This window comes from Marmota monax, unplaced genomic scaffold (genome assembly GCF_021218885.2).
Source record: "Marmota monax isolate L192 unplaced genomic scaffold, Marmota_monax_Labrador192_F-V1.1 WCK01_AAM20220418_F8-fsc00010, whole genome shotgun sequence".
NCBI lineage: Eukaryota > Metazoa > Chordata > Mammalia > Rodentia > Sciuridae > Marmota > Marmota monax.
In genome coordinates, this window is record NW_026692321.1 from 20,447,560 (window position 1) to 20,472,458 (window position 24,899).

The window sequence follows — 24,899 nt, forward strand, 5'->3', positions numbered from 1 at the left end:
CATTTTTGTTAATAGCCACAAAGGTTTCTACATCTTCAATTGGTTGCTAAAATAAATAATTTAATGACACCTGAAATAAATAATTTAATGACACCTGAAATTTCTTTGGAATCCAAGTTGTAGTCCCATTAATAAAGTTAATTTGTTTACACATGGCCTATGACTGCTTTCATAATACAGTAGCAGAGCTGATTAGTTATAACAGAGGCTCTGTGGTCTACAAAACCCAAAATATGGACTAGATGGCCTTTGTAGACAGAATTGGCCAGCCACGGCATAGATCTTGGGCATGGGGCTTGCACTTAGCTTGTTGATTCCAAGCAGGACCCCTGGAGCTGGATCAGTCAGATTACCATTTCCAAGTCCATTAGTCACCATTTGCTAGCAGTAGCACCTTGAAAATGCCACTTAACATTCTGGGCTTCACTATCCTATCTGTAAGATGGGATGATGGTATTTGTCTCAAAATTGTTGTGAAGATTAAATGGATTGTTTTGTGTAAGTGCTTAGAACAGTGCCTGGTACAGAGAGTTCTGTATGAAAGTGATGGCTGCCATTTGTATTTTTATCTAAATATTACCAAAATAGTCTCTAATCTCTGCCCTGATAACTCATCTACCTGCTACGCCCAAAGTGATGATCATCTTAAAATACACCTTAAAGTCATTTCTTCAGAGCAGTTAGGGCTCTCAGTCACTCCTGGGCTAGCCTGGCATCTGTGACTCTACAGCCCTGTCTCTACAGTCTGTCTGGGCAGCCTCGTCTACCCTGCCCACTCTTCCCTGTGCTGCAGTTACAAACCCTGTGTTCCAGCCTTTTCCAGCACTCTGAACTTGTCCACACCGTTATACTTTCCCATCGTGGGGCTCTTTCTGCTCAGAAAGCTTGCTTCTGGGAATTTCAAAAGGATCACTGAGATCTGGAGACAGGTTACGGCCATTGTTCCTTGGGTCAGCTTCCCTGGGGAAGAAGGGCCTGACCTCACAGTGGGCAGAAAATAGAAATGTACTGCCTCTCCTCATGAAACACTAGATAAATTATTTTCAGGGTCAAAAAGTAAAACTGCAGAAGAAGGCTGGAATGGAAAAGAAATCAAGCCTTGTCCCCAAGTCAATGCTTTCCTGAGGTATTGTGTGATGCCCTTTGGGGTTTTTTTCCCTTGTAAGGGAAAACCAGGTGGAGAGAATTCAGAGCAGATCAGAAGTGTTGATCAAATATCAGGATCATCAATGTGTCATGTAGCAGTTGGAATAAGTACAAGATTATGTAATAGCAAAGATACTCACAAAGTAACATTTAAAGGAAGCTGGTGGGGTCAGGAGTTGTAGCTCAGTGGTGGAAGCACTTGCCTAGCATGTGTGAGACACTGAGTTTGGGCCTCGGCACCACATAAAAACAAATAAATAAAACAAAGGTAATGTGTCCATCTACAACTATAAACATTTTTAAAAAGCTGTCAGGATACAAAATTGTGTGTATGTTGATTAAACTGAATGAAAAGTATGTTTAATAGTGGTCATGAGATTATGAACAGATAGATGAAGTCACATATGAGGCTGAGAGTAAATGCATTGTTAGTAATTTTTTGTTTTCTTTATTTATAGTGCTGTTAATTTGACCACTTATATAGTTAAGCTAAATGTTTTATGGGAAAACAACTTGCACATTTAAAATGAGTCCAATTTATTATACGTAAATTATAATTTGAAAAGTAAACCTAATTTTTACTTTTAATAAAATAAAAAGTTTAAAAAGACTGGCCCAAAGTAAGTGGGACAAGAATCTTCTCCCTTTGCCTCACATTCAACAAGACCCTTGGACACAGCCCCTGTCTGGGTACTTAGTACAGTTGTGTTTGCTAGAAATTTCATGGTTAGCTTTGCTAAGATCACATCACCCTTTGGACTATTCTGGAATGTCCTTTGCCTTCCCTGATTTATCCTGGATCCACAAACAATAACAGTTTGTCCAATATTACCTTCATGGAAAGTTCTGCCTCTTGATAAGGAATCAACGAGGCAATCTGTGATAATGTGCTTGTGCGTGACACAGTGTGATTGCTGACCCCTCTCAGGTAATAAATACCTTTGCATTTCAACTTGGGATACTGCCCTGTAGTTCCCATTAATGGAAGCACAGTGTCTGATGGCAGGAGGAATGGAATTGGGGTTTTCTTAATACAAAGGTCACCATTGAGCTGGGCACATAGTTAGGGCTGGGAGGAAGGGCGTGGAAGACACAAGTACGGGTGGGTGAGTGGGCGTTAATTTCAGCTAAAATATCTGAACTATTTTTGCTGCTTTTTTTTTTTTATTAAAGGGACCACCCAAATCTATTCTTCTCCTGAAGAAAACACATTGGAAGGACAGCAATGGCCCAAGGTGAGGGCTATTCCTGGTGGGAGGTGTGTTCCTGGTAGAGGACAAATCCAAGTCTGGGTGCAGGTTAATGGCCTCTTCTTGAGACCTGGAGGGGATGGGCAAGATGAGCTGCTCCCCTAGGACAGTGGCTGCCTGGCAGGGCGTAACCATATCTCCTGGAATTTGGGGCTCATCATCCCAGACTGAGTGGGTGATTCCCAGAAGTGTCCACCAAGCGTTATAAATAGACTTGTTATCTCTGTGAGCCTTGAAGCAGATGTTGTGAGTTATCTGAAAGCATCTGGATGAGGTCTTCCCAGAACATCCATCCATAAGATAAGACATGAGAGTAAATGCTGTATTTCTTACTGTAACCAAGAGAAATTCACTGGGTCCTTCTGTGGTCCTGAGATGTGGTCCAGCACTTGATTTACTGCAAACTGACCCCCCTCCCAAGTTGGAGTATTTCCCCTTCTACTCTCAATTTGGGGAGAAAATACACCATCTCCCTTCCCTAAATTTTGTTATTCCCTGAGACGGAAGCTGCTCTGGATTCTTAGCAGCACCTGCAGAGGCCCAAGTGGCCTTGAGGATGTGAGTGCTGGTCGCTCTCAGCAGTCCATCTGATGGGGACACAAGAGTCTTCCAGTTTCAAGTTCATCTAGGTTTCAGCATAAAATGAACATAAGGGCTCATATGGTTTCTTTTGTATAATCACAATAAAAGAGGGAAAGTGATGATAAATAAATTTAAGAAATAATTTTTAAAAATTTAATGTAGGTGTACTGGATTTCTTAATTATGTCTTTTTCATTGTAGTAATGTATACAACATAAAAGTTATTGTTTTAACTCTGAGTGTACCATTCAATGGGATTAAGCACACTCACATTCTTATGTATCCGTTAGCCACTATCCATCTCCAGAACTTCTCCATTAACCCAAGAGCAAAATTTTATTTTTTTTCATTATCTGTTCCCTGCCCCCATCCACCCTACTGTTCTGGAACATCCTTATACGCCACCTACTAAAACATTATCAATAGACACTGTCTCCTCTCACCAGGGCAACCAGGTATGGAGTTAGAAGAATGTGACCATGGGCAGTTGTTGCTTCTGGGTTTTTGAACCTAGATAGAACAAGTGTGCGGTCATTTCTATACAAAGTGTTCCAAACCTGCGCTACTCCCATATAAGGCAGCTGATGTTTCAGATGTTTGATTTCAGTTGCAGACCCTGAAGAATTTACCAATCCTGTGCACCCCAGGCGGATCGAGTGCGTCTTCTAAATCAGGTATGTGCCCATTGGCCACGAGCAGGAAGGGCCCAGCATCTTCTCTTTGATGTGGCTAGCAGAGTCTCCAACCCTACTTTTCTTGTACCTTTTGGCCATTTAATTCTCCCTCTTCATCCTCAGTCCCTCATACAATGCCTGTTTCCCCCTCAGCCATTTCTAAGGAGGGACAGAGTCCAACACACACCTCAGGGACAAAAGCAATTCGGGGCCACAGTGCCTTTCTTGGTTGGAACAACCTCTAGGATCTCACCTCCCTGTGGGTAGACAATGTCATGGCAGCTGTGGGTTGGAGCTTTGTCACTCATGTGGCTTCCACATTTTCTGTAATGGAGCCGCAGTGGCCATTCTAGCCATTTCCCCTTATCCTGAGCTAGCTTTGCCTAATACCTGGATATTATTACTGCTGCTCTTGAGCTGGTCTCCTTCTCTGGCTTTACCATGTTAAATGGCTGGCTAAGTTTAATGGCTTTATGTATACTTACACTGTACTGACTTGATCAGTGTTTCCAGTTAAACTTGCTGTTCTCATTATTATGCTGTGTAAAGACCTTGGGTAGTAAAATAAGCAGGTGTGCTTTTTAGGAAATGGCATCTTTAGGAGGTTACATTTAAATACTCCCATAATGCAAGCAGGAAGTTTGGTCAGTGGTTTCTAGGGAGATAGTTTCTAAAAATGCTGGTCACTCAAGTGGGTCGAGGAGGTTCCCGTGGGTATCGTTTACATACAACGTGCATCTGCTCTTTCTGTGTGTTCACAGGCTTTGGGTACTGTTTTAGTCAGCTTTTTCCACTGCTGTGACTAATAGACTTGACCAGAACAATTGTAGAGGAGGAAAGTATGTGAGGGCTCATGGTTTCAGAGGTCTCAATCCATAGGCAGCTGGCTCCTTTCCTCAGGGTTTGAGATGAGGCTGAACATTATGGCAGAAGGAAGCAGCTCACATGATGATCAGGAAGCAGAGAGACTCTACTCTCCAGATACAAAATGTACCCCAGGGGCATGCCCCCATTGACCCATCTCCTCCAGCTATACCCTACCTGTCTTCAGCTACCACTCAGTTAATCCCATCTGGAGATTAATTAATTGATTGGGTTAAGGCTTTCGTAACCAAACTGTTTCTCTCCTGAACCTTCTTGCATTGTCTCACATATGAGCTTTTGGAGGACACTCACATCTAAACCATAACAAGTATTATTCCAGCCTAAGTTAAGCATTGGGTACTCAGGTGATTTTAATTTTAATCTGCTGCCCTCTTATTAATGGTGGTCCAGAAATGAATACTAAGCCATCGGGTAGAAGGAAGTGAGAGGCAGACAGAAGACCAAGTGAGAGGGGAAAATGGAGATCAGGTATGACCTTCCATGGGACACCTGCTTGGAGAACCCACATCCAGGTAACAGTATGGCATCCAGAGAGAGGAGAGCCTCTCTTCCAACATGGTTCTCAGTACTGCCTGATCTTCAGCTTTCCACTCCTAAAGCAATAGACTGAACCTCAGCAACTGTGCAAGGCTTGTGAGATAAGGGTCTGCTCCCTGCACCCCATGGTCTACATTGTGGGGAATATAGATCTGACCTTGCCATGTGGGTTCTTGTCTTCACAGTCCACTCTCTGAGGCCTTCAGACATTAAACTTGTGGCAGCCATTGGCCACCTGGAAACTGTGAGTATTTTAAGTAGCTTGGGGAAGGAGACGGAATTTGATACAGGTAGACTCTGAATGAGCTGCTGGTAATTAGGCAGAATGTTTTATCTGGAGAGAGCATTATATGAAAAGAAGAAATCCTAAAATCCAGGAGGTTCTGAATGTTTTCATAAATTAAGCCAAATGAAAGTTTACCTCTACATCAGTGAGGAGAAATCTTTGGAGCTTCTCATTAATAAATTAAATCCATTGATAAATCAAGTATTGCACAAAAATTTAAAGCAACCTTTTAAACTTTATTTTTGTAAGATAAAGAAAACTCCTTGCATGCTTTGTAAGTTAAAAATACATCAACCTTTACCAACTTAAAAATATTTTAGTTACAAGTGGGGTAAACATATACCCATAAAATTAACCATTTTTGACCATTTTAAAGTCTACAGTTTGGTGTGAAAAGTATATTCTCATTACTGTGCAACCAACATCCAGAACGTTTTCATCTTATAAAACTGAAACTCTCCATCCACCAAGGCACAACTCATTCTCCTTTTTCCTCAGCCACTGGCAACCACCATACCTCTTTGCTTCTTTGAGTTCAAGTTCTCTAGAGGGCTCAAATAAGTGGAATCAGACAGTATTTGTCTCATGACTGTCTCATTGCACTCAGCGTAATGTCCTTATGTGCCAGAATCTCTTTCCTTTTTAAATGATGAATGATGTCCCATTGTATGGCTATACCGCATTTTATTTATCTTTTGTTCATCCATTGATGGACAATTGGGTTGCTTCTACCTTCTGACTATTGTGAGCTGCTGTGAACATGGGTGTGCAAATATCTCTTCAAGATCCTGCTCTCAATTCTTTGGGATATATATCCAGAAGTAGAGTCGCTAGATCATTTGGTAATTTTTAAAAATTTTTTGAGGACCCGCCATGCTGTTGTTCATAGTGGCTGCACCATTTCACATCTCCACCCACAATGCACAGACTTCCAATTTCTCCACATCCTTAACAATGCATGTTTTCTGATCTGTGTTGGTGTCTGTTTTTTAATGGTAGCCATCCTAATGGGTATGAAGTAGCACCACATTGTGGTTTTGATTGGCATGTCCCTAATAGTTATTAAGCATCTTTTCATGTGCTTGTTGCTCACAAATTCTAGTGTATTTTATATGGTCAAGTAAAGGAGAAAGAAAGGTATTGTGCAAAGAAAGGTCCATCTGGAGAGAAGAAAGCTAGAGAGCAGAGCACCCCAATCCCCTTACACACACAGGCACATCAGTTATGGCTTCCCAAATCCCACCTGCCCTGGTCTTTGCAGGGCTCAGCAGCTGATCAGACATTTCCTTATCAAGCCTCTGCTCTATTTCTGGGCCATCTTACGCCTTCCAAGCCTGAACCAGGACGCTGTCCTCTCTTTTCCAGTTCTTCCTCTCAACTCACCCCCTCAGGTTCTTCCCTGTATCCTTCCCTGTCCCTGTGATACTTTCCTGAACCTCGGCCTCTTCTTCAGGCCTGGCCTCAAGCCACCACTTCCTAGTCAGTGCCAGCAGACCCAATGCCTCCAGAGATTTTAGGTCTGTCCTCCGACCTCATCTTCTTGAATAATCAACCTCTCTGGGACACTGAGCCCTGCTGGGGTTGGCTCCACTTCTTTTTGAAGGCCACCTTTATGTGAGCACTGGGACAGGCCGCCCAGAACCTTCCCTATTCTTTTGGCAACTCCATGGCATGGACATGGGTGTAGGTATAGCAGGCAGAGGGTGAGGAGGTCCTGGTGTGTGGAGGTGGGGATTAACACCAGGAAATGGCGTTAGGCTAGTGGCGTCTGGTGGCTGGAGCTTCCCCATTCTTGCTCTATTCTTTCTATAACTGTGGGGCCCTGTGTGTGTGGAGGGGGACGAAGGGGGGACTCACCACGAGAACAGTGTGAAAGGGGGATGGAAACCAGTGAGGAAAGAGGTCTCATGTCTGGACAGCAAGTTGACTTGGCTAAGCCTGTGTCTCCTGCTGATGTTGACACTACAGAGCCCAGCAGATGTGACCCCACTCACTGGAGGACTCTGGATTCCTCCACCTGGGGCAGAGAAATCTCCACCAAATTAGATTCCTAAAATTCAACCCCTTAGGAACTTCCATCCCCCCGCCCCATGTCTGAAGGCTCCCCAATTCATGAGTGAGTCAGGCCTGGCAGCTCCTGCTGTCACCCCCTCCCCTCCTCCCTGGGGGGGCCACAGCAATGGAAAGAAGCTCTGTCTGGATGTTCTCCAGCCCCGGAATCATCAGTCCACGGCCAGGCACCTCGCACCTCGGCCTTTAGGATCCAACCTGAAAGTGAGGTCCCCTGTAGGCCTGCTTCTGTCTGCTCCAAGAGGGGTGTGAACCTCGCTGGGTTTGAGTGCTAAACAGGAAGGGAAAACAGTGGAAGACAATGAATTTAAAAAGGAAAAGAAAAAAAAAAAAGCATCTGTAATGCTGATGCTTTTACTTTGAGTTCCTGGAACTTTCGGTGACCAATGTGCAGCCATTTATTTGGGACCATAATCAACACTTTCTAAATTGCTATAGACTCCCCCTTTCCCCACAAAACTTTAAAAATCAGATATGCAAACATTCATAAAATTCATTTCCAAGTAATACTTGTGTTACATATTGACTATGAGAAATAATAGGACACATACAGTGTGAAAAAAATAGAACCCTTCCTCTTATTCCTCTGCCTCACCTCACACGCTCACTCTCTCACATATAGCAATACACAGGGACATAGGTGACATATCAAACCTAAATGAGATCATACTGCAATAGCCTATCTGGGATTTTTTTTCTCTAGTTAACTGTCATAGACATTTCCTATTTCGGTGCCAGGAAAGGGGGAAATTATAATCCACTCTATTGAATTCTTGAGGAGAGAGCCTGAGTCTTGCCTTGCTCTGTGTCCCTGATGTCACAGTACCTGTCGTGAGGCAGATTCCCATAGAACGGGACCGAGGGGAGAAAGTGGCTGGCAGTGGAAGAAAGGGAGCAGTGGGAGCTGGAGGGGCTCACCCAGCCCTCCCTGCAGTTACTTCCCACTGAGCTCCCACTCACCTCCTGGCCTTGTCTCTCTTGTTCTCTCACCTTCCTTCTCTGCCTGACCTCTCGGCACCGTTGCTGCACCTCTGAGGACAAGATCTGCTCTCCATCTGTTAATTATCCAAAGAAGCAAACTGGGGGGCCCAAGACGTACTGTGCCTTTAATTGGATCAGCTGCCAACTGAAATAAGATGTCAAATAAATGTTCGTGTTTCCAGCTTCTCTTGAAAAACAAGAGCTGGCAGCCGCGGGTCCACATTCCCTCCAGCAACCATCCGCTCAAGCTGGTGGACAGCGTCCCCTCTGGTCAGGCATCCGGTGTCCAAATTGCTCCATCCCAGGAGGCCTGTTCCCTCACTGTCTAACCTGCCATGCTCTTTGTTTACGACCCCTGACTTGCATCGTAGTGTGATTTTTGTTGACCTTGTCACCACTCCCAGAAGACTGACCTTTCCAAGTCCTCTTTTTGACAAACAAAGGCCTCTGCCCCCAGTTGTGGTCAGCCTGCCCTCCCTCTGGAGATGTGACCCAGTTCTGTGGTCTGGCCATGGACTAAGCCAGTGGTTAGGATAGCTGGTCTCTGCAAAGTGCCACAGCAGGCTGGGTGCACACAGTGAGCGTGTCACTGTCTACCTATCACCACCTCACCTGACGTCTTGTCTTCAAGGAGTTTTGGGAGAGACGATGTGTGTCAGAAACTGGGAAGATAATACTAATAACAGTAACTAATATCTGCTGAGCACTTTCTGTGTCCTGGGCAGAGTTCCAAACATCTTTTGGAGCTTGTAAAGGACATGACTGCCCTCAGGGGTGGGGGTTTGCTGTGGATTCACTTACAGCCCTACATTAGGACTTCTCCAACAGGTAGTGTCCTGTGCTGTCCAGCATTTTACCAAGGGGAAACTCAGAAACTTACTTTGTTCATTTAGAGAATATTTATTTAACAAATATTCGTTGAGTGCTTACCACATACTGAGCACTGTTCTAGGTCCAAGAAATAGAGTCAAGTACAAAACATGAAAGTTCCTGCTCATGGTGCCTGCATTCTAGGGAGACAGATTGTAAGCAAAGTAAATTTTAGATTATGGAGGGTCCCCCATAAAACAACCTTTCCATTCCCTATAGAATGTAATTTGACTGTGCGATGCGTTTAAATCAAAGCTCTGGGGAAAACATTCACCCTTCTGGGGCTCAGAGGCCTGGCAGGCTTGCTGCTGGGGCAGCACCTTTCCCTCCATGCAAAATGAACAGGGGAACTTGGTCCTTCTCTGGATCTGGAGGGTCCCTCTTACTGGCAGGAGGGGTGTTCTGACAGGCAGTGTGGAGTCCTGGGAGAGGCTCTGCCCTCTCCCTCGCTGGTTTGTTAACGCCAAGTGTCTTTTCCAGCTGCCAGACTCCGGGATGGTGGACCTGGAGATCCATGAAAGGTACCTGTCCTGGAGCAGAGTGAGCGGAAAAGCAATCTGAATGCACTCTGATCTAATTTTCTTGCTTGATTCATGGGGGGAAACAAGGCCAGAGAGGTCAGGGACCTTGCTCAAGGCCTCCCGAGGAGCAGGGCACAGACAGGGTCCAGAACCAAGTGGCCCAACGTTCCCAGAGCCTGTGAATCCAGGTAGTTCCTCTGGGTTATCAGGGGGAAGCGGGAAAGCCAAAATGATGGAGTCCCTCTGGGGATGGAACCCAGCGCCTTGTGTATGCTAGGCAGTTGCTCTACTGCTGAGCTCTGTCCCTTGCCTGGAATTCCTGCTTCCTGTCACCAAGGCCTCTCACTCCGCTCTTGGGGAACCATGCAGGAATTGGACCAGGGTCATTTGACACTAGGATCAGCGTCCCCTCCTGGCTTTGAGCCAGATTAGAGAGCTGGGAAGGGGGGTCCAGAGGGAGCCGTTTACCCCATTTTAGCTGCTGTGTCACCTTTGAGGTTTGCCTCCGACTCCAGAAAGAATAATTCCAGAAGCAGAGCAAGGCCAGGCCAAAGCTTGTGATGAAGTAGCCCCCCACAGTGGCCAGAGGAAAGGGCTGCGGGCAGTGACAATGCCTTCTGACCCCTGCACACTGGCTTCTGCTTGCAGGACAGAGGAAAGGCCAGACAAGACGTGCATGCAAGTGATGACAGGTGAGTTCTGGTCTTCATGGCAAGATGGTCCCCGTCCCTCGTGACTCAGAGGCAATTTTGTTAAAAAACAGAATGTACTCTGTTGGCCACCTTCTCACCAGGGCCCGGGGATGAGAAGCATTCTGAGAGGGCAGGTAAGGGAGCCTGGGTACGGAAAGTGGCACTCCCTGAATGGAGGGGTAAGAAGTGTGTCCAAGGGTCTCTGCTCAGACAGAAGCCAGGAGACAGTGGCTTAAGATTGAAGGTCATGGGAGAGGGGTGACTGGACCAGAATCCTGAGGTTCCTGCTCCCCTAGGGCTAGCCTCCCGGCTCTCATCTGGTCTAGCCATGCCCTTGCCCACATGGCCATTTTGCAGGTGGGAAAACTGGATTTTTAAGTGGGCTTTCCCAAATGATGTGCTTAGGAAGTGGGGCAGAGTCCCTGGGAGCCCATGTGGTTCAGTCCCCTAGGTGTGCCCTTTGTTCTGACCCCACTGCCACCAGGGAGCCCTGAGAAAAGCCGGTGAGGACAGACCAGAAACACAACAGAGGAGACAAAACGACTAGAAAATTTATCTGAAAAGTTCTGAGGTCCAATTTGCTCACCAAGAAGAGATATGACACAGATACCTTTAATTTGGGGAGCAGTTCTCTTTCAAAGGCTTATCAGCACCAACTCATGTTTTGTCATTGATCCTTATAGACCATCCTCGTATAAAGGACAAAGTGTTCCCCATACACACCCTCACACGGTCCCTGTTTTCTTGAACTGGGCTCAGAGCTTTCTGATTCCCCACCACGTGTGGGCATGGGCGCTTTTTGCAAACTGGTTTGGGTTAAGGAGAGGAAAATGGAATCACATGGCATTAGGTCTCTGTCCAGTCACAAAGCCGAGTGCCTGGCCTCCTGACTTCCAGCCCAGCTCCCTGCTACCTACAGAGTCGGCTTCCCTTACAGAGAGCCTCTTGCATGCTGCCTTCTGTTTCCTGCTCCTATGAAGCCCTGAGGCACTCCTGGATGGGGGCAAAAAGAAAGGGAGACAGGAAAGTGGGTGCCGACATCTCCTCCATGACACCCTTCCCGCTCTGCCCTCTCCTCTCTCGGGAGCAAGACACAACCGCTCCTGACAGCCCTATTTTTAGCAGTCTCCTGGCTGTCAGTTCTGGGATGTGTTTTCTGTGAGTTCCCCAGAGCTTTCCCGCCCTGCTGTCACTCAGGAGGAGGGAGGGGGGCTGGCAGACAGCCCAGACAGCTAAAAGCTTTGGCATCCCAGGGCTCTGGTTCAAATCCCAGCAGCCTCCAGTAGCTGGAAGACCTTGGGTGGCTTGCTTGGTTTCTCTGTCTCAGTTTCCCCCTTGCTAAGTTGGAAGTCGTGTTGCCATGAGTTTGTTCCTGAGGATTGAATGACAGATGCTTAGCACCGGCCTGGCTCGTGCTAGACAGATGGTCGTTCCTAGCTCCATTTACCTCCAGGGCCTGCTACAGGGGGGCCCCACAGCCCAGGGCTGGCTGTGAAGGCTGTGCCCTGTAATAGGGGCAGTGACTCTGGCACCTCACCCCAAGACTCCATAGTCTTTAGAAGTGGCCTCCAGCTGTCCCAGCCAGGACACAAACCGGCTGTCTCTTTAGTCCTTGCAGACATCTTCCGACATTTCAATCCTTCTGTTGTGACGCCTGTGTGCCCTCCTAGAAAGAGCATTGTCCCCAACAATGATGCTGAGTAAGTTCCCTTTCTATCTCTCCAGGGTGGTGTATTCCTGCTCGTCTGGGGTACGCAGTTGGTAGAATTTGGGAGACAGGCAAAGTCAAAGAGGCTTAAAAAATAGAGGTCATATTAAGTCTAAGTCAACACCCTCCCAGTGCTGAGTTCAGTCTGCCAGGTGGGCCTAATTTTAAAACGCAGGTCAATGTCTGCTCTTCAGAAGCCAGGAGTCCAGCATGACCTCAGGCTCAGAGATTGGCTCCTGAGTTAGGATCAGACTTCCAGACCCTCCAAACAATATTTTACTGATTTTTTTTTCTACTTCCCTCCCTCTGCACAGAGACCTGTGGACTCAGGCTAAGGAACTGGTGAGACGGTTGAAAGAGAACCCGGTAAGGTCCCTCTAACTCTGATGTGGTTGAGCTGCCTCTGTCTGCCACAGGCAATGAGACTGATCACAGGAGTAAGGAAGCCCTGGCTCCATCTTGCCATGAGCACAGCAGCCAGTGTGGCCTGGGCTCTTCAAAGGCACGCTTTCCACACTGACTCTCTGAAGGTCACTAGAAACAAGGCCACCTCTCGTGTGCAGAGTGGTTTTCTGTGTAGTGCTGCCAAAAGTTGGCAGATGATTTCTCAAATAGGGAGGCGGTTGGGTTCCAGAGTGAGCCTGGCTTGAGTTCAGATCCTGAACTTTCCACCTGAGGGTCCTGGGTAAGGCACTCAAGCCCCCTAAGCCTCAGTTTCCCTGCTTATGAGGAGGGAGTAATAAAAGAGCCTGCTGCATGGGATTTACAGAGGATTAAATGAGGTAGTAGATGTCCCCGGCACCGAGTCAATGCTCAGTAAAAGTTGGTAGCTGTCACTGTCATTACCATTGATTGCTCAAAAACTTGATCTTTTTTTTTGTGCTGCCTGTATGGGCAAGTATCAAATCAAGGCAAGCCTTGTACCAAGCTGGTTCTAACTAAGCACCAAGCCTGAATTCCTCAGCGCTTTATATATGTTAGAGTTTAGGAATTAAAATGGAGGTCACTCCAAGACACATAGGGACAGCACCCAATGCAGGAGCTATGCCACAAAGAATTCCGCTAATGGTTGAATTCCAGAATTTCAGTAATAATAATCATATAGAATTTTCTGCAAAATATCTGGGAGGTTCTGAATTCAGCGGTATAATTTCACAGATGAGGAAACTGAACTTTCAAGAAGTCATGTGACCAGTTCAGGTTCACACAGATAGTTAGAGCTAAGCTCTAAAATATATAATTCACAGTCTGATGTACCTCAACTACACCGTGTTGTCTCGGAAAAAACAAAAGTTTATTTTTTCTTATACAAGTAACACATAGTCATTAAAGAAAAATCACAAAAAAATATAAACAAGGAAAATTAAACCATCCTTAAACTTAATATCCAAAGATAATTACTGTTAATAACCTGGTGTATATTCTCTTCTACATTTTTTTCTAAAGATATCTGTATATCTTTATATATTTTATAAAACCAGGATATTACTAGATGTAGATTTTTTAACCTATGTTTCTCAATATATATTTTCCCATGACAATAATTATATTTTCCTGCATTGTTTTAATTGCTACATCGTGTTTCATTTTATGAGTCCATAATTTACACAGTGATCCCCTATTTTAGACATTTATTTCCGGTTTTTCATTCCTATGAACAAGGCATCATTGTAGCTAAATCTTTTTTATGTCCTTGTTTCTTTAAAATACATTTTGTGAAATAAAACTATTGGATCAAAAGCCATGCACTTTTTTAAAAAAGTTTTTGATGTTTTGCCAAATTGCCTTCTAGAACAGTTATACCACTTGAGACTCCCACTGTATGTTTCTTTTGACAAAAAAAAAATCCATAAATATGATTTTAAGGGGGTGGGTGCCTGAAATTGAAAGACATGAAAAGAAATTTCTTTGGGCTTAAGGTCTTACCACTCTTTCTTTTTTATGCAATTGCTCTTTAGCAACTTGACTTTCAACATGACTGGAAACTCATCAATGTGTTCTTCAGTAATACAAGCCAGTGTTACCTGTGTCCCTTTGCTCAACAGGTAAATGGCAGGCTGGGAGGCTGAGGGATTGAGAGTGCTGGGTGAGAGTGGGGAATTAGACAAACCTGCCTGATTCCTACCTGGAAATAGGGGCTGAGGCCACCTATTCAGAATTAGGGCAGGTGGATGGCCGAGAGGCTGAGCAGATGGATAGATGCTTAAGGAAACATGTAGGGACAGGTGTTTTGTGTTTGCGTTTTTATCCAATTTTTTTCTTTTATTATTGTGGTAACATACAGGTAACACAAAGTTGACCATCTAACCGTTCTTGGGTACACAGTTTGGTGGTTGAAATACATTCATAATGTGCATTCCTAATATCACAGGGGATAGGGGTTTTTGCCCTACCATCCCTCATATGGGGAAAAGGAAATGAAGACATAGATAAGTTGAGTCGACGGTCATTCTATAGCTAAGGAAAATCAACTTCCTGATTGGTTTAAAATCATTTTGCCTTTCAATTCTCATTTCGTGTAAGTACTGACTTTAGGAAATGAAGCAGGACGGGGATTCTGTTGTCACCCTTGGCTATGAGCACTGGTGGTGGTGGGAGAGCTGACGTTCACTTAAGGTTGATTGCAGACTGTACCTATATTCCTACAAGCACACCTCAGGTATGATCTTGCCATCAGTAACCGTCAAAGTGTGTTCTGCAGAGTCCCGTGGGGCCCCTGGAGGTGCCTCTGGAGGCAGACATTGACCAGGCAGTTTCCAGATCCCACCTGTTTTCACAGAGTCACTGTGCCTTTACCTGTCTCATGTCAAGCATTTCTTGAAAGTTCCTATGAGAACAAGAGTTTTGCCATTAAGAAGAAACTTTTTATTTATTTATTTATTTATTGGTACTGGATATTGAACCCAGAGTCACTTAACCACTGAGCCACACCCCAGTCCTTTTTTTATGTTTTATTTAGAGACAAGGTCTTGCTAAGTTGCTTAGGGCCTCGCTAAGTTGCTGAGGCTGGCTTTGAACTCACGATCCTCCTGTGTCAGCCTCCTGAGCCACTGGGATTATAGATATGTACCACTGCGCTGGGCTGACAAGAAATGTTAAAGTTTTGTCCGGCCTTAGGACCCGGATTTCTCTTCCCCTAAGAATTTTGGGTCCCTTCAATGAGGATCAGATAAGGCATTGTGCCCCCACTTTTTCTTTAGGGGCTTCTTAAGACCAAAGCCCAAAGACAGTGCCATTGGGGACCATCCACTAGGCATTGCAATGTCTTGTCTTCAGAGGGAGCTAGTAGCCTGGCTCACAGCAGTGCACAGGATGATTTCAGGGTCTTGATGCTTGATGCTGCTCCCTAGTTCAAGTCTAGTTTTATTAATGAGTGAGATTAAAAAATCATAAGAGAAAAAAATCCTATGACATGGAGAGAAAACACACACACATATTCATTGCAAATGCCATTAGGAACAGGTGGCAGCGTCTTGGAGGATACACTGGCAGTGTGATTCAAGAGACCTAAAACATTCTTATCTTTGGCTCAATAATCATCTTCTTTGGAAAAAATCCCAAGGAAATAATTTATTAGAAAATGTTAAGTCTGGTCTCTGATTATAGGCTATCTTCTGAATCTGGAGAGAAAAGATATCTTGGGAGAAATAACAATTTACAAACTTGGAGCTCAAGGAGTTTATATGATATGTGACCTTAGAGAAGAGGGACATTTTATAAGAGTATAAATGTCTTCCACTAAGAAACAGGGACAGTTGTGTGCCCAAGTAGGAATCATTCAGAGCCAGGAATGATTGGGTGAGCCTGGGTCCCATCTACAGCTGTGAACCAGCACCTTGATTCAGGAGCTACTAAAGCTGGGTTCTCATTTGGGGGACAGCCAAGCAGGGCTTCCCCAGCCCCCTAAGGAAGGTGAATGTCCTGAATGTGGTACAGATGGGCAGCAAGGACACTTTTAGGCTGAGTTCCCAGGGCTCCTCAGGAGGGAAAGTGTGATGCCTAATGTCATGCTCAGGAAGAAACTCAGAAGAAGACTAAGAAGATTGAAGGCTTTGTCACTGGCCATTGGATAGACGGAGCTGACCTAGCTGCCCAGGGACAGCCTTGCCCCAAAGCACAGAAACAGATGGGAGACACGGGAACTTTGCACTACCTAGCATGCTGCAGGCAGTGGGCCACCCTCCCCACAACCCTGCCTAGTGATTGGCAGCTGTCTCTCGAGTCCTTGCCTGAGTCCCCCAGGAAACAGAACTGCTCTCAGCCTTCCTTATCTTTCTGTCTAAGTCGCCTCAGGGGACAGACAGGTGTGCTGGCAGCTAAAGAGTTTGCCTTCTTGTAAATTTTATTTATTTATTTTTCAGATTGGACAGGTAATCCAGGGTTGGTTTTTGAGGTGATTTCATTTGTTTATTTTCATTACCTGCAAGGAAGGAGCGGGGTGTGAGTTGGGTAGGTAGCAGATGTGTTTAGACTCAGGTGATGGAGCCCTCCTGCCATTCCATCAGCCCCTGGGAGGGTCTCCCACCGGACTCCCACCCCTCAATGTGAACATCAAAATTGCAACAGGGGTTTCCGATCTTGGTCTAACCTTGGGTTTGCCCTTTCCTGGCATAGGACTTCTCACCTGGGGGAGTTTGTTTTTGTCCCTGGTGAATGATGGTTTGGGGAAAGCCAAAGAATGGACCAAACCAAAAAGCAAAACGAGGAAGTCCAGAAACTCTAACTGGTGGGGAGCCAGGGCCTCTAATGGCCTCTCCTGATGGGCTGGCCTGAGACCTGTCATGCTCAGCCTCGTCCCTGCTGCTGCCTCCCTTGCTCAGTCCAGTCTCCTCCCATAGGAAAGGCAGCTGACGAGCGGCATGGACAAGCTGGCTGGGATGTTGGACTACCTGCACCAGGAGGTGAGGCTGCGGCTCTTAGCACTGTGGGACCTTGGGCAAGCTTCCTCCAGGCACCTCCTGCCATGCTTCTGAGGGCTGGTGGGCAGTTTGTGCTTTACTCTCAAATGGCCTCTTCCAGGTTAGGAAGATGGGCTCCTGTGAAGGACAGCAAGACCCTCAGGAAAAGCAGATCTCCAGAGGACTCTGTCCAGTCATCCTCTAACATGACAAGTGCTCAGGAAATAGTACTTTGCTCTTGAAAAAGGTGTTTCTGAGGGAGGCTCGGTTCCTCCCAGGGACCCAGTGGCCCAGCTCTTTTCTGAGGCTGCTCTCTGGCCTGGTCTGGGGCAGTGACCACCAGGGTCTTGAGGAATTGCAGGGCTTCTCTGCCTAGAGCCACCAGGCAAAGCTGCAGGTTCTAAGGGGCCAGCACAGTACGGTGACTCTGGCCTGCCCGTGTGCTCCCTGGGGGTCTGTGACCCCACTGACACCATGCTGGGAGGTTCCCTGCCCACCAGCTGCAGGGGCCACAGCTTAGGATCAACCCCAATCAAACATCTGCCAAAGGGCTAGTCTGTTTAACCAATAGGTGGCCCCCCAAACCAGGAGTTCCAGAGAGCCCCTGGGCAGCCATGTGACTTGGTAAATGCTCACCTTCCTATTCCTCATGTCCTCCTAGGTCCCCAAAGCATTTGTGAACCTGGTGGATGTCTCTGAGATTGCAGCCACATCACGGGGGCTTCAGGGGACTCATCTCAGGTAAAAGGGATAGCAGAATGGGACGGACATCTGCTGTGTGGTGCCACATACTGGGCACTGCGGGAACCCTCCATTTAATTGATCCCATGAGCAGACCCAGAGCACGGAGACCGGGAGGGGATCTGCAGCATGTGTGAGCTCACACGCTAGCGAGTGGCAGAGCTGGAGTGGGGTGGGCCTGCTGCCAAGGAATGCTTTGGGGACTGAGTTAAATTTGGTCTGGTTGATGTCGTGCCAGACCCCCCCCCCGCCCCCACCTCCTGCAACCACCGGAATGATTTGAGAGTTTAAAAAGCGGGTTTAGCAAAACATCTCTAAACCAAGAGGTGTTACTTCTAGAAATTGGATAGAAAATAAATGTAGCCTGAGTGTATTTTAACTTCTCAGAACTTGATTCCTATGTATTTCAAAAACTTTTATAGAATTTAAACTTCTTGGACCCACATCCTAAAATCCTGGCTTTGAACCTAGAAAAGAAGTTCATGTGGAAGAAGTCAGGGAAGAACAGCTGGAGAGAGGAGAGAGAGCCAGTGCTGAGGGAAAGGGGTTCGGAAGGGGAAGAAGGAGAGTGAGGTAGATGAAGAAGGGCGGGTTGTGGATTTCTGGGATGAAGAGCAAAGGAGAGGAAGAGGAAGCTCAGAAGATGGAGGAGCTGGAGAATACCTCCGCAGCCCATGCCCACCTCCTGGGGACAAACACTCCAGTGCCTCTCCATGTGCCTTTCTCCTCCCTAGTATTTGCCTCCTCCCTTCTGCAACCTGTAGACTCCAGCTTGCTCCCTAAGCAACTGCAGGAGGCAGCCCGGCACCTCCTGACTCCTGTCCCTGCGTGTGTGTGTGCGTGTGTGTGTGTGTGCGTGTGTGCAAACACACACACACACTCAGTTCTCTCGTTTCTGACTCATTCTGACCTGCAACAGACCTGGACCAGAGCCCTGCAATTGCTCAGGGGACACTTCAAAGCTGGCCAAGGTTATAATGCAGTGGTCCTATCAGGTGAGCCCAGGGGGACCCTGAGTTGCTGGCTCACAGGTTGGAGTGGTCATGAGGGGAACAGGGATGCTGGGAGCAAGGGGTTACTTTTGCTCCAATGGAACTTATTCAGCCAAATTCAGAACCAACAATCAGGAACTAAAGTGATAGTAGCTTTGGTTCCCTGTGATGAGCCCATCGTCCCATATATAACTCAGGGGCATTGCAATACAGGGGGATTGGGAGTAGGGGACCATGACCTCTTGGTGCCTTGGCTCTATATCTAGACAAGAGAGTGAAGAACTTTGCTTCTTGTCATCATTTCCATATTTACCACCACATCTGTGGCTGGTGATCTGGTTTTGCCCAGGTGGTACCTATGCTCCAGACCACAGCCCAAAGACAACCCAGGGCTTCCAGAGACATGCATGCCAGTTGACAGAGAGGCCCCAGCAGAGTCTAGAGGGCTCAATGAAAGTCATCGTCCTCATGAGCAAACACCTCAACGCATGGCTCCTACTAACATGTTAATGTGAGGATTTGTGTTTAAGAGAAAAGTTGTAAATGAAGTTGTGCGATACTTCTTTCACTCTGGAAATGACAGCATTTTGCAGTGGCTCATGGCCCATTCCTCTGCAGAGATCAGACCTTGAACAGAGTCTGGGGCCCTGTGGCATGCTGGGCTGCCTTATATTCTTTATTATTTTTATTTTTATTTTTTGGTACCAGGGATTGAACTTAGGGGCATTTGACCACTGAGCCACATCCCCAGCCCTATTTTGCATTTTATTTAGAGACGGGGGTCTCACTGAATTGCTTATTAGAGCCTCACTTTTGCTGAGGATGGCTTTGAACTCATGATCCTCCTGCCTTAGCCTCCCCCGTGGCTGGGATTACAGGTGGGCGCCACGGCGCCCGGCCCTTATATTCTTGAACTTCCAGAGACTATCTTCAGGTACCTCTGGTCTTACCTGATGCTGGGGTTTCAGAGGCAAGTGAAAACTGGGCTTAGCCCATCAAGGTCTCCAAACCAGGAGGCAAGAGGGACCCTCCCCGTAGCTTGTTTGTGCACCATGCGTGATGGCAGACCCAGCGAGGGGCTGCTGAGAAGCCCCTGCCGGGGCTGGGCCAGCTCTGGCCTGCTGGCGCTCCTGCATGCGCACCCCTCTGCTCTCTTCTTCAGGAAGCCTGGGAAAGCCTCCTGGCCTCCAGCAGGTTCAGTGGGCAGGAGTCCTTTGCAGTGGTTTTCCAGCCCTTCTTCTATGAGATGTCGCCACCTCTGGTGAGTGAGGGGCGGGAGGCAGCAGGAGCATGGGGGGCGGGGAAGGCCAAGGCCATGCATCTGCTCCCACCTCCCTCTCCCACCCTTCCCCTGGCAGAAGCCCTAGCCCAGTCCAGCTTTTCAAAACCCAGGATACATAGTCTCAAGGGGCCGTGATGCAAAATTCTCTTATGCTTTCTTAAACAATTTTCCCAGGGGGTTGCATAGCTGCATGAGGCTGGGTAGCCCAAAGGAAAAGAGCAGGGACACAGGCCAGATGGCCCAGCTTTTAATTGGGTCTCCAGAATGGGCCAACCACTCAGGCACGTGTTTTGACCTCTCTGTACCTTGACTCTGCATCTATAAAACCAGGACTGTTGGTCCGATTCCCTCCCTCTAGGGTGATTGTCAAGGTCACATGACAGGGAGAACTCAGAACAGTGTCTGGGGCTGGGGAAGTGCTCAGTACCCCTTAGCTGTGGTGATTATCAAGTTGGCATTTCCACGGGTACCAACTCTTCTCCTCCCTCTGCACACTCCTCCACCTCCATCCCTGAAGGGAGGAGAGTTTGTGTTTTCCTCTCCCCCAGGTCATGGGGTAAGAGGCCACTGAGATCACGCAGTCCTGGGGTGGGTCCACACTTAACCAAGGTTTCTGAGGGCATCTGGAGATAGCTCCTGCTCCAGGCCCCCAGCTCACGCTTGTGAGGACCATTGTGTCAACCCCAGGGCTTACCGACATTTAAAGCAATGGTTAAGGAGGCAGAAGAGGAGGGTTAGCCTCCCTTCTCACTTCACCATCCTACTTCCACCACACCAGACTGCTTCCCTGCCACTTGCTCCCTCTGTTCCTATAATGCCACCATATCGCTGAGGGGAGGGCCTAAGGGACAGAGTTGGGCCAGGCCACCCAGCTCAGTGCTAGGGAGTGTCAGCATGTGCAGAGGCCATTACACCCTGGGGGCACACAGGCTCCTATTTTATCTGCTTCTCTTCCAGGAGAGGCCCCTGCACCAGGATCCCACCACCCTCGCCTTGAACCTCTGGAACAGCATGGTGAGTGGACGGGGCTGGGGCTCATGCTAGCCTGGGAGTGGCCCACAAGAGGGGCAGGGCTTCCATCGCCACAGAGCCCCCTCACACTGCCCCGAGGAGGAGGTGCAGGATGTCAGGGGAGCTCGTCGCACCTGGTACAGGCCCAGGTCTCCTCTGAAGAGTTTGACCCAGGTCCCAGAGCTGGGCTGCCACCTGCCAGTGACAGGCAGTGGGGGGATAGTGGGGGGCCCACTATCCCGCTGTCCCCAGAGGAAGGTCCATTTCCCCAGAGTCGGTGTGGTAAACCTCTGCTTTAGTGGGGTTCTGGGCACAGGAACCCTTGGCCGTATCTATCCAGTGTCCTCACACTTAGATATCCTTGGGTAGATCTAAAGGCCCAGGGGGCACCTGGAATGAGCATGGACTTCAGAGTGGTGAAGAACTAGGTCCCATCTGAAACCCGAATCCCCTCTCCCAGCTGTGTGAACTCAGGGTCTCAGCTCCTTTCTGCAAAACCCTGACAGCGCCTCCACCTGCATGTCCAGTGTGTGGCTTGCTTCCGGCTCTCAATGACTCTGCTGCTCTTTGTACTGTACCGATAGCGCTCATCCCCACATCCTGAAGCCACCCAGGGTCTTGGGGTTAGTGGGTGGATAGAATGCCATACAAGGCTTGGAGCCTTTCCAGGGCACTAGGCAGAGGCCTCTTTTTGTCATTTATCCCCTGCCCTGCCCCTACCATCAGAGCTGCCCTATTTTTAGAATTCTAGCGACAGAAATTTGTTTTTCTTCTTCTCTGGATTAGAAACATTTCTTCCATCTCCTCCACTGGGTGTGCTCTCTGGAGTACACGAGCAGCTACACTTTGGCACGTGTTTGGCACAGAGCAGAGAGGGAAAGGGAGCCTCCTGGCAGCCCCTGAGGATGGAGCCACACTGTCCTTTGGAGAAAGCACTTGATTTCTTTGAACAGGAAAACTATTCTATGGCTCTGATCTTTGCGTAGGAAATTCCCGCAGGAAACCACTCCATTGGTGATCTTCCATGGGGGGCAGAGAAGAACCTGGCCCCTCCAGTGGGAGCTGCCCTCCCACCCACTCTCTCTGGGGTGAAGGCTGATTGTTCCATCTCAGCCAGATTCTCCATCCTTCTCCCACGTCACCTTTCTCCCGACCAGCAAGCGGGTGCCTTCAACACGCCTGATGGGAGCCAAGGAGTATTCAAGAGATACCAATGTGGGCTCCATCCTCATGGAGCTTAAGTGTGTGGCTGGGAAGGTCAGGGGGCCAGCAGGGATATCCAAGCTGTGTACCCAGAGGCAATATGGACTGGGAGGTCAGGAGAGGCAGTGAATGGGATTAGAAGAGGCTGAGGGTGTTGGGGAAGGTCAGGGAGGACATTCTCAGTGAGAGGATCTTTGTGAGCAAGGGGCATGGAGGAAAGAATGGACCAGATGTAGTAGCAAGGGGTAAGAAGGAGGCTGGTCCGACCAGAGAGGAAATGTGGGGATAGTTATCAGGCCCCGAGAACAAAGGGAGCCCTTGAGTGCAAGACAGGGGAGGCACTGGAGGGAGACTGGGGAAAGGCTGGGTTCCTTTCTCTTTCTCCTTTCATCATGTTATTTATGGTCCTTGGTGTTGATGGCAGCAGTGATGATTATCGCCTTTATTGGGCTGCCCAGGGATGTCCCTGTGCACACAATATGCATGCTGTTTCTCCCAACCCACTAGAGGGAAGCAGGGACACCAAGGGGGATAGAAGTCCTCACTCTCAAGGCCAAAGGACTGGGGCACAGTTCCCAAGTGCTCTAAGAGGAGGTAGAGCTTTCCTGGCCAGGCAGCTACCCTACTCTCTCCAGACCTGGCCAACCCACCACAAGTCCACAGAGCCCAGCAAGTCCCTTGAGGCTCCTGCAGCCAGGAAGGAAGGGAGGAGTTCCCTATGAGTCCCTTACCTAGTTTCTTCACTGGCAAAATGCCAGGCCACCCCACAGCTGTGCTGGAACTCACGGACAGCTCCTACAGGCCGGAACCCATCCCTGAGAACATGACATGTTAGGGTGAAGGGTCCTGGGCTAGGAGCCAGAAAACCTGAGCTCTGGATCCAGGCTCACTCTTGGTGGTTTCCTGAGGCAAGTCACATGGGTCTCCCTTTTCTCTACCTTCCAAAAGAATATATTGACCCTCTGCCAACCTCAGGGGGCTTGTGAAAGCACAGAAGCCTTTGGGCGCCCCCATGCCCTTTGGTTCACTGACTGTCTTTCCCTGGAGCACAGGGAAGGCAGGAATCTCTGCTATACCTCCTAAATTCTGTGTTGGGCCTCACAGGAACCACCAAGGTAAGAGCCAGGTGTGCACATTCTATGCCCACGTTCACAGACACTCGGCCCTGGCAAAGGCCCCACAAGTGTGAGCTCCGAGGGCCAGAGAAGAAAAAGTTGCACACATCCAAAACATGCCTGGAAGTGTCCCAGCTGCACAGGCCCCCACCCTACCCCCAGGCAAAGCTTAAGCTCCTGGTACCAGATGAGGAGGACTTTGTGTTTGGGACATAACTCATGCCCTAGCCCTTTCTGCTGCCACTGCCTCAATAATTTCTCAGAATTCTTACACAATGGTGGCATTGAAAGGGACCCACCCTTAGAGAACTAGTCCCAGATCCTTCCAGCAATCACTGACTCCCACCTTCGATCAAGTCCTGAGCAAGGTGCTAGAGCCATGGGCAGGGTAGGGAGCAAGAAGGATATGTGTGACTAATACAGAGACATTTAGGACAAGGTTCTTCATAGAAATTGATTTATTGGGAAACCCTATAAATTTTCCTTCTTTCATATCCTTAAAAAGTAGGCTCAGCTCTACTGGCTGTGAGGGACTAATCTGTGTTCCATGTCTCTGGTACCTATTCTACCAGAATCCTTCAGATGTCACTTGCTCAAGTTTACTTTCCAGATTATTTTATTGCTTGAATTCTTAAAAGATGGGGGAAAGAACAAAAGCAAAACATATTAACATGTGGCCTTCAAACCAGGCCCACTGAACATGCCCTTTGCAAGTGGCCCTGAATGTCCTGGGTGAGCCCTTCCCCTTCTAGGAACTGCCACCATCAGAATAAAACTGAAAGAAGCTGGGGAGCCCAGTTCCTCCCTAGCCCCAGAGCTAAGGAGCTGCCACTCCTTTTCTGACATTAATTATGCCCTCTTATCTGACTCTCCTTCCATTTGGTTAAGCCAGTCCCAGGAGGGGTAAAGTTCCTTCCTGGTTCATGTTCACCGAGCACAGAGGCTGGAAAGGAATTTTGTAAAGGATCTGAAATCCTATGGCAGATGCAGACCGGTGACTGAGCCAAGGAGGGTAGCCCAGCCAGTAGCCTCCTGCATCCCCTGCCAGAGTCCTTAGAAGGATACATGAGGGACAAAGGTGTTACCAGAGCTCTGCACCTTGGGCAGCAGGGTGACTTCAAAACATGAGGCTCCCAAACTGTAGAAAACAGCACATATAGAAGAAGATCTGTGATTCCTCAAAGCCATTGTGTTTTCTTTTAAAGCATTTATCTATGTATACTGAATGATTTAAAACAGCAAAAAAATCTTTTGGAAAACCTTCCTCCTTCATCTAACTCTTCAACTGCCTTTATTTATTTCTTAGTACTTTTCTTGTTGTTGTTGGGGGTGTATCAGGGATTGAACTCAGAGGCACTCAACCACTGAGCCACATTCCCAACCCTATTTGGTATTTCATTGAGAGACAGGGTCTCACTGAATTGCTTGGCGCCTCGCTTTTGCTGAGGCTGGCTTT

The 24,899-nt window shown here is 47.8% G+C and overlaps 1 protein-coding gene across 5 annotated transcripts in view; it reads left to right on the forward strand.

Annotated features, from left to right (window-relative positions):
• The window catches only part of Plb1 (phospholipase B1), a 126,602-nt gene that overhangs the window by 23,464 nt on the left and 78,239 nt on the right, over window positions 1-24,899 (forward strand). For all 5 annotated transcript variants that reach the window (XR_006851207.2, XM_046441548.2, XM_046441545.2 and 2 more), the window contains 13 exons: window positions 2,320-2,381; window positions 3,585-3,651; window positions 5,259-5,317; window positions 9,761-9,801; window positions 10,450-10,493; window positions 12,103-12,193; window positions 12,516-12,567; window positions 14,160-14,246; window positions 17,040-17,102; window positions 17,761-17,840; window positions 18,760-18,835; window positions 19,995-20,093; window positions 21,072-21,128. Coding sequence is in view for 4 of the 5 variants with exons in the window: in XM_046441548.2 (XP_046297504.1) it covers window positions 2,320-2,381; window positions 3,585-3,651; window positions 5,259-5,317; window positions 9,761-9,801; window positions 10,450-10,493; window positions 12,103-12,193; window positions 12,516-12,567; window positions 14,160-14,246; window positions 17,040-17,102; window positions 17,761-17,840; window positions 18,760-18,835; window positions 19,995-20,093; window positions 21,072-21,128 (878 nt within the window). In the remaining variant the exon portion in view is untranslated. The remainder of the gene's footprint in view (window positions 1-2,319; window positions 2,382-3,584; window positions 3,652-5,258; window positions 5,318-9,760; window positions 9,802-10,449; window positions 10,494-12,102; window positions 12,194-12,515; window positions 12,568-14,159; window positions 14,247-17,039; window positions 17,103-17,760; window positions 17,841-18,759; window positions 18,836-19,994; window positions 20,094-21,071; window positions 21,129-24,899) is intronic.